Source organism: Anneissia japonica, unplaced genomic scaffold, assembly GCF_011630105.1.
Source record: "Anneissia japonica isolate Jap-2015-1 unplaced genomic scaffold, ASM1163010v1 scaffold288174_len123020_cov194, whole genome shotgun sequence".
NCBI lineage: Eukaryota > Metazoa > Echinodermata > Crinoidea > Comatulida > Comatulidae > Anneissia > Anneissia japonica.
The window spans coordinates 11,207-21,525 of NW_022736921.1; the positions used below are offsets into that span (position 1 = coordinate 11,207).

Here is a 10,319-nt window from a genome sequence, read left to right on the forward strand (position 1 = left end):
GGTATTGCAGAGTTACGAAATCTGTTCTAAATTTTGGAACCTGCAGCTTAATTGAGTCGCGGAAGTACGACCTCTGATCCGCCACTATATTAATGGGCAAGCGTTAAAGGTAATTCATTTATTTGGTAATACTGAAATATGCAACCTATGTTGGTAAATTTCATTATTTATTTTTTAGTCCAGATTTTATATAGCTTAATGTATATAATAAATTCCCTTTATGCGGTGATCATTGAATTTAAAGTTATTCCGTCATTATTTTATTTTTGTTTCATTGAAATTAAAGAATTCGTCCATTAGACAGAACAAAATGTTATAAAATACGGAAATAGTTTACAGTTTCAGAAAAACGAGCGGCATTGTAATATGAAATGTACTCTATCGTTTCAATTAAATTCTCATAATTATATAAAGGTTGAAATTTGTTATCAACGACCAAATTCACTGCCATCCAATAAGCCAGTCAGGTCAAGGAGGTATAAAATTATTATTTCACCTCCTTGGTCAGAGGTATAGAATCTAGTAGTATGAATTATGTATGCGTTTCTATATTTGGCGGGAGAAAATGACCAATATAAAATGTTCAATTATGCATTAATAACTAATTTAGAATATACATAGATAAACGGTTTTAAATATTGAATTTTCATTGTTCAAATAAATTAATTGGCTCATGCCTACCTTGCGTCTTTTGGATCACCGCTAGCATCAAACGATATCATAGGTCCCAGCTCACTGCGAAACGACACGTTAAAGAGCGCCTCCTTCAGTTGACTTCCATTGATTTTCTTGAATTCGTCGCATGTTCCCGGTTTTCCGTTACATAACTGCGTCTGAAGATTATGCAGACCGTGTGCAAGAGTATAGATTGCATCGATTACGTAACCCATTTTAGTGTCCTGTTGATAATCATCACGTTTTTTCATCTCTTCGCCTATAATTTAAAATTAAATCATCGTTTATCATCACAGTGCTATGCAGTCATTTATGATGAGTGTTAAAGTACAGATAATTTTATATGACAATGCTAATGATATTTATTTTATAATGTATCATATATTTTTATATATTGCCCATTAGATTGATTCCCACAAAGAGCCACCTTAATAGTTTTTACTTTTTTAAAACCCGTCTAGTAGTTGTACAATATAGAGTTGTCTTGCTTTTGCTGTTTGTATTTTGTCAATCGTTTGTATTTTTTTTTTAAATTATCGGACCAAAATAAAAAGAAATGACATCCACTTGAGGTTTCTATATAAATTACTTCCTCGACCAAATTGCTATTATGTTGTCCTTTGTTTAATTTGATTTCCTTCTTTATGTTGTCCTTTGTTTAATTTGATTTCCTTCTTTAAATTCATTTGTTCAATTTGGCTGGGTTTCTTTTATACTTGGATTGGATATAATTTCTGGAGATTTTGTGCAAAAAGGAGAGATCAGTTAGTATATTTCTATACGTTATGTGGGATATCAATGCCATTAAGAATAAAGTTGTGATGAGTCTGGCATGCAAGCATGCGAATGCTTCGTTTATTGCAGAGGGTGTAAAGGTCTGTCCCAAGGGCCCAGATCTGTTTTGAAAGGTGGGGCGGGGGACATTCCGTAAGACCACTCACCACCATGGTTGGGGCTGAGGTGGGAACATTTGAGGAAATAGTACTCTCTAGATGACTGGAAATGAGATTCTTACTGTATGTAGTTAAATTTATCATTATCACATCACCTCTATAGTCAAAATCCGCTAACAAATTTCTCACGACCGTTTATCAACGATTTTCGGCAATCATAGAAATCTAATTAATAATATGTGTGATGTACCATAGTAAATTAACTTTAAAACGATGTATTTATTTTACTTTACTTACTTCAAACCGTGAGTCCAGATCAACCTCAGCCCCACCATGGTTGGGGCTGAGGTTGGGGCTGAGGTCAGGGAACAGTAAAATTACAGTATTAAAAAAAAACTGCAAAGCAATATAACTGTTCCCTGGTGTGATGTACCATAGAAAATAAAACTTCAAACATTGTCTTTTATGTATTTACTTTACCTACTTTACCTACAAAGCCGTGAATCCACACCCATCTCGGTCCCACCATGATTGGGGCTGAGGCGCGAAATTTGGTTAAATTGTACTTCTAGGTGGCCGGAAATGACACTCTTATATAGAAAAATTAATCATCATCACATTACCATTATAGTGGGCATTTACATTAATAGAATCACAAATTATGATGGATGCACTCTGGTAGGAGACGGAAGGTCAATAATCACGTTAACTTACGGGTTTATCTGTCATTTCCACTCCACATTATCCCATTTTATGTTACAAATAAATGCGGTGTGCCCATATTTGGGTGTCATAATGACATCATCATGCCTGAATATGGGCACATCACACACATTTGTCACATATTTGATAGTTTCACTTGTTATAACACTTCCATCTGTTAGGCTACAGTACTTGCTTATTGATTAAGATTCATTGGACCAGCTACTTCTTTTTATATGCGTACATCATTGTTTTATTATATTGCATGTAATAATAATATACATATATAATTGTAGTAATATATTATATTTGTAACTATACCTTTATTGAAAATATCACACATGATATAATAAGCCATAAATCACAATATGACACAAGAAGTAGATTACTGGTAATAATCCATCTTGGTCCCCTTTTCCCAGTTTTATCATCTAGGAAGGTCTCTGTGTTTATTTACAATGGATTTTATATTTACAAAAATGGACCTTTCCACTAAGCCCCGCCCCTTAGATATTGTTGCTAATGTACCACAAGACGACAGTGTTAAAGCATACGCCAACACGTGCGTTTGTGGGACAACACGTGTGTTTGTGAGACGCGTGCGTATTCCTAGCGCTGTTCTGATTAGTCGGTTGTTAAGTTTAATTGACTCTCCGGAAAGGTCTATTGTGTGTCATTTCCATTTTTGCCGAGGTGGTAGGCCTACTGATTGATCGGTGCATTTTATATACAGATACGCTCCTGGCGATTATTGTCCAGGGTGCTCTATATTGTTTTATCTACGTTTGCAAGTGCAGTCACCACTCTTACTCGTGCATTATTTACACATTAAATTACACTTGTTGTCCCGTACTTGCACAGGTTTCTTCAAAAAAGATTTCATAATTATTTACCACGGTGGTCTAGGTTATATATTATAGTACCGTACGGAGATCCGAGTGCGAATTTCGATAAGGCGCTATTCTTTGTTACTGTAAGATGCTCGATTTAAGACACGTAATCGAAATTCTCCTTATTGTGTGGTATTTAACCTAAAGAAACTCATTTGAAATGCCGCCTCCAAAGTTCAGTGACAATGGCTAGGGACGTAAATATTCCATACTGAATAAATAAATAAATAAAAATAAATAAGTATAATACGATATAGGCTATCAAATTATTCTGCATATGTATACGCGAGTACGTGAGAGCAACCGGGATGCTAATCTATGTCTTCTGTGCATTCGAATTAGTTTCTTCACAGCAGCACATGTCTGAGTTCAACAAGAGTTCCAGTTTCATTTATTAAGTAGCATTATTTTACATACAATATCCAATAAACTAGAGATATCTAAATTTTAAGTTGTTTGAAAATTGAGATACAATTGCAAATTGTTTGAAATGGATGTCTGGTCGAATATAAAAGCCAGGCATACCCTAAGTCGCCTACGACTTAGGGTATTTCCCACAAAACAATCCCAAACTGTAAATCTGACCCAGAAACATACAAATATTAAACAGCTTGTAAAAACAAATAGGAGACATTGCTTGAGACATTACTGGAGATGACATAACTAGGCCTTATAGTGACTCCTATCATGGATCTATTAATAGGTTTATGGTCCTAAGCGTCAGAACTGTTGATTTTCTTTTTCTTTTTTGCCCTTTGCCTCACCCTTAAACCAGGGGCGGCGCCAAAAAATTCCTCAATGAGGGGTTCAGGCTCCCCGACAAGGGGTTCAAGCTCCCCGACAAGGGGTCCACCCCACCATCCCCGGTCTGGGAAAAAAAAATAAATTTGTCGTTAATATGTAATTCTTTATTTAAAAAGAAAAATTTGATAAAAAATCATGCAAGTTAAGGGTCCCCTTGTCGGGCGTACTAGTCCCCTTGTCGGAGGTACCAGCCCCACTTTCGGGGAAGAGCTGTCGCCACCACCAATACCGGTATCATTACTCCAGGCATTACATAACCTTTCTGGTCCCCTGGCCACAATCATGGTGGACTGGCTTCGATCACATTTCCTTCTATCACTCTCAATCTGTTACCAACTATGTCATCATTAGCCCAAGCCTCATGATGATCATCATTATACCAAAATCTCAGAAATTTTGTAGAAATCTAAAGTCTTTCACATATCCCTGAGAATGCAGGAAAGTACATATCCGAGCATCTAGGAATCCCCACCCTCCAGACCCCTCCAAATTATATAAGACACGCCCCCAATCCCCTTTCACAAAAAGCTGGTCCGCTCATGGTCGCTGGCGGTGAGTGTGCCGGATTTATTCATGACGGTATCTGTACTCACCAGTGCAGTTTGGACGTCTTGTGTCGTTCTGGCATCTACCTAAGCTGCAGTTAAATTTCTCCTCCCAGAATTCACAGAACCATGGGTTACGGGTGTAAGTGTACGGGTTCAGAGACATGTAATACTCATCAAAATCCTCGATTCTACTCGTCTTAGGTTTGATTGTGAAGCTGCCGTTGGCTTCTTTCTGCAGGCCTTCCACTACATTCACTTTATCCGCCCACCCATCACTATAAAACAAGTAATTTTCAAGCTTTTAACTACTGAATGATTTCAAATGAATACAAATTATTATTAGTAATATAGATATTGTATAGTAACTAGTAGTAATTAATTTGGAACTTTTCCAAAGGTGTATACATTTATCATGTAATAATGATGATGGAAATTGCCAGTAGGTCTACATTCTTGCAGCGCAATTGCAAAATTGTGGAACATGATCTATTTTGGTTAAGGCTAAGATATTATTTTGTCATTTGCATGCATTATTTTGCCGCAGGCTGCAGGTCTTATTGTCTCGCACAAAATCTAGATATATTGTGTAGTGGTATCTATAACCAAGTTCCGCTGAAGTTGTGTAATCATTTTTGTTAGGCCTCATTATTACGTCTTTACTATTACGGGTATAAAAAAGATTAAATGATTCATTATGCATCAGGTTATTTAATGATGTTTTGAGAACAATAATACAGAATACGAACCGAATACGTATACATTAGAAATAGTTCAATAATATATTTGAGCTATATAAATTCATGAATAAATCCATAATAATTTGTTTTATATTTACTACTAAACCTATTCATTTTGTCTCAATTACTAAAAGAAGGATGTTAATTGCTACATAAATTGAAAAATAAGGTAAGTAGACCAATTAATGTGCAATGGTGATTCCAATTGGCTTTGAAATACTTTAGGCGGAAATATTAAAAACGAACAAAATTTAATGATTCTAAACACATTTCTTGGGACTAGAATATTTCTTAAGGATGGATTATAATGAAGATCATTCCAAATAATGAAGATCATTCCAAAAATTGGTAATGCCATTTTCATTAAAATAAATAATATGCTTTGTCAATTTTCGGAGTGACCTTATGTAGGCTATGATAATAGTCAAAATAATCTCAGTAATTACCAGTTTTAATCAGTTACTCTATGCTGAATAATTATGAAATTACTAAACCAATGTGATATAGAACAAACTAGATAGGCATACACGATTTTAACATATAACCCATAGTTACATAAAATTGATACACTCTATCGCTTTACATACTATACTGAGAGCTTTTTGTGACGCTGGTTTGTTGGTAGAATCGGGAAACATTCTCCTTCGGTTATAAAAAACCGGTACGCATCAATTGCAGTGAAAACACTTTTGAAAAGAGTGTAGCGATTTTATGGAAACCACTACTAATCATATCCAATCCAACTACCTTCCAATGATTAAAAATTTATTTTCATAGCCGAGCTGACCAATGGCTCTTAACAGTCCCCTCACTATGCTTGACTGGCAGAAGCACACCACAATCCGTGTGGTATTCTTCTCTAAAAACCTCTGCACCATATCGATAAAGATTTTCTGATTATTACTGTCGCTCTGTTTCGCTTTCTGCCTCGATGCCACACATATACCCGCTACAAGCGCTTCCTCGACAAACGCATCCATGCCCTTTGTTCCATAGTTTTCTGTAAGATTGCAAAATCAAGAAAAATAAGTAATGCAAGAACGCTGATAAATCACATGATATATTTGTATTTTTTAATATAAAGTTTTGTGTTCTACTAGGCCTATTTATCTCATTATTGCATCATTACATAATATACATACACACATACAATTAGTTTCAAACTTAAATTTAAGATGAGTTATGCCGATCATTGTTAAGGGAGCTGGACGTCCCTTCACAGGATACATAGTTTCGTTTGTGGGTTGCAGGACACAGGACGCTTACAGCCATGTTCATTGGGCCAGGGTTTGTGTGTCTTGGTAAATGAAGTGAGCTAACATTCTTACTCTGGAATTGGTTAGAGTTGAAGAGCCTTTAACAGTGGCGAATCTGGGGGTATTATGAGGGGTGATGGAGAAGGATTGGAAAGTGAAGGTGTGCTAACTGGCGGAATCATGTGAAATAAGATTATTCAAGCTATTTCAGTGTGTGCAGTAGTTACTTTATTCAGCAAATTGCTCAGTGGGGCATGGATGGTGCCAAATTTTTCTGGGGTAATTAGGGCTTGCGTCTCCCCGCCTCTTTTATTTTTTTTAGAAAGGCCTCTAGTCATTACGGCCTAAGTGGAGTAACGTCCCTACATGGGATAAATAGTTCGGTTTGGGCTATGTTTGCGGTCACCGAAGAACCTTTATTAAGTATCATCCCACCGTCCCAAAATTGTGATTCGAGTATAGGTCCAGGCAGGGTCGCCAAGAGAGGAAACTGTAACGGGGCAAGGGTTGGTGTGGACCCCTGTTACGAGCGCGAGAAAAATTACACCGAAGGCGCAAACAAAATTTTGAGGGGCCCTGTCAATCTGGAGGGGCCCAGTATTAGAGGATCCATGCCATTACTGAGGGCCCATGATAGCAATTATTATTTATGAAAAAAATATGTAAAACAATGCTACCTGCAATTTCATATGAGCCCCTGGTAAGTTTGGGCCCTGGGGACTTCCCCCTTCCCTACTCTCGGTGGCCCTGGGTCCAGATAATATCTCTTTATTGCATCAGACAAACGCTCACACACATTAGCGCTGAAAAATTAGTGTCAGCCAAGGCTGGACCGGCTGTATACCAACCCAATGTTTACCAAGTTTAAAATCCACGACGTGGACATTGGTGGCAGAGATATTGCTTGGTTGAAATCCTGCCCGAACCAAGAGTTATCTCACAGGTCTAAAACAATTCCACTTAAAATAATCGAGTCTAAAGCTTATTAGACCAATTTATAATGGTCAATGGCCAATATCGTCTGCACAATTTCCATTCGTATGGAAACACAGGAAAGAACAAGACTAGAATAAATGTTTGAAAAGGTAAAGAAATCACTACTGCAGTAACATTTCTTGCTTTTACGTCAGCGGCATCACGAGTCTAATCTATGTATAAGTCCATAAACATTATATTTTCATGTAGGCCTAAGCATTTTTCAAAGGTAATCTTAATATTGTGAATTGTTGTTTAATACATTTTACACCACATGATTTATTTGTTTTCGTCGAGTAGTGAGTATGAATAGTCTTTTCTTAATGCATGAATACTGGTGGTACTTATGCAAATTCCCGTTAATGCCGCTTTTCGATTCGCCTGCATTTTCTAGATTACGATGTCAGAGTTGCGCGCAGATAATGAAGAAAGAGTAGTGAGTTTATACTAATGTTTTTCTCTATTATAAGCCTAACCCGTTTATTTATAGAATTAGATCATGCACTAATGTACAATAACTTGACGAATGTGACATTTTCGTAATTTGGTTGATTTTTTAGTAAATACGTTAAATCTAGTCTAACATGTGACCTTAATTGATTCAGGCGTGGGTATTAGTTTGCGTGTGTTGACCAGTGGAACTCAAAAAACACGCAAACAGCATAAGCACAGAATGATCAATGTTTGAATTGTTCTGTATGTTCTGAAAAGTTTATTTTCAAGTTTATTTGTGTTTTTTATGTTATTGCTTTTGGTGTTGTTGTTTTTGTAACTCTTGTGCTTTTATTTTTGTAGTTTATAATTATAATTGGTTCTTGACTTGCACAAGTTTTTTATGTACCTGGTGTATTTTTGTGTGTACGTATGTATGTAATTGTTAGAGTTTTCTTGTATTCTTGTGCAATTTTTATATTTTTGATATATATATTTGAACTGCAATTGATATTTTTGATATTGAATTCTTTTCAATTTATTGTAAATAAAATTTTTCGTAAAATAATTATAATTTTAATTAATATTCAATTCAATTTGTTGTAAATGAAATTTTTCGTAATAACTTTAATTTTAATTAATATTTAATATTTAAAACATTTTTATATATAATATTTAAATTATGTATTTGAGTAGATGCGTTACAATTTCTTTGCTATTGTAATTTGATGTTTGTTGGTGTTGACGTGTTTATGCCAGATTCAAGAAACATTTCTGTTTATGTATTTTTATATGTGAATAGACCAATAAAGCTTATCTTATCTTATCTGAAATGGGCCTCTTCTGCAAGAGATCAATATTCTAGATTCAAGAACGTTTAATGGTCCATATATAAAATAAACAGATGAAATGGCAACACAGATACAATATATACAATTATAAAATGAAAAGAACGGGTAAAATGGGAGACTATTTTTTAAAGAGTTAAACATGTTAATGCATTGTATTTAAAACAAAAGCATTGCTTGTTTTGCTTTAGGGGATAGTACCGTATATTACAACGGATACCAAAATAAATGCTTGACAAACGTAAGCTGATCGCGAAGCAGTACGGTACGTAATTCACAGAGCACGCACGTGAATCTGAACCTAAGATCAAATAAGACGCAAGTTTTCTTGTAGACAGATAGTTATAAAATAATCTACCTCCCCCATGATCTAAGAGATGGATGATACAGGTGTTCGATATAAATTGACACCCTATCTATCCCAATCATTTAACTCAATCAAAATCCATAATGCTCGCATTACGATGCATCAAGCCTTGACACAGAGCCCTCAAATTAATGCTAACGCTAATATTTTCCTTTTGCGATTTCATGAAGTGTAGCCCTGCTACACACCTGTACGTATAATTCAAACACAACTTTTAAACAACGAACAATTACTTATCGTATTATTTCATCAGCAAATTAGACTCTATCTGACAGGGAATTATCTTTATCAGGTGATGACGTAAAGAGAGAAGCAATACAAAGTCTAGGGTGTCATTATTACGGGAAGCCTGTATCGCCTCGATTGAAAGTGCCTACTGCGATAGATTTACATTCTCGCGACAGGCTTTAAGCCGCTTGTGTGCTTACTATCTACAATGGATAAAAACGCGTAATAATATAGTAACTAATGATATACAATGGTTGTAACTCCGTACGTCTGTGTATGATCGTTATCGAGAGTGACGTCGCCTTCCGAACCGTAATTCCACAAATACCTGGCCCTAAGTGTTTATGTTCATATCTTTACATCCAACAGCGATTGACCTGAAATTACATGATCAAAACTTGTTCTTCTTAGTTGACCTTTGAGTTGACAATTTTCATACATTCACAATTATATTATCATTTCTGACAGCCACAAATTTTGTCTCCACACTGAGCTGAATAATAAACGTACCGTCAATGAATGAAAATATATTACTATTATTATAACCCTTGTTCTTACTACAGATAAATCATATTTATAATTTGCTATCATTAATATGGTTTTTATCTGTTTAGATAACTAATGTTTACACGACATCCATAGGATGATTCAACACCAAGATAGAATCACTATAATTATTCTTTACTGGTGAATGGAACTAAGAATGCTTGCAATAACAAAACGTCGACCCCCCTCGGGGCCATCATTACATAGGCCTATTAACATTTTATCCGCCCAGCCTTCCAAAGAAATTTTTCATAGCAAAATGAGTTTGATGTATCATTAGAAGTTAATGAATATACTTATGACTGATTGCTTAGTTATATTGAATATCTAAATTAATGTTAATGGCTATCATTTCATTTTGGTATTAACAAATTGATATTCTTATTGATATTAGTATTTGCATTTATATATTGATGTA

General features: G+C 35.4%; 1 protein-coding gene across 1 annotated transcript in view; it reads right to left on the minus strand.

Moving 5' to 3' along the window:
* LOC117116948 (metabotropic glutamate receptor 5-like) overlaps nucleotides 1-7,220 on the minus strand; it is an 18,400-nt gene extending 11,180 nt beyond the window's left edge. The window contains exons 1-4 of the mRNA XM_033261091.1: nucleotides 7,183-7,220; nucleotides 5,997-6,249; nucleotides 4,558-4,787; nucleotides 682-934 (exon numbers count right to left, since the gene is read on the minus strand). Coding sequence (XP_033116982.1) covers nucleotides 682-934; nucleotides 4,558-4,787; nucleotides 5,997-6,229 — 716 coding nt within the window. The 5' untranslated portion in view covers nucleotides 6,230-6,249; nucleotides 7,183-7,220. The remainder of the gene's footprint in view (nucleotides 1-681; nucleotides 935-4,557; nucleotides 4,788-5,996; nucleotides 6,250-7,182) is intronic.
* Between the last annotated feature and the right edge of the window lie 3,099 nt (nucleotides 7,221-10,319).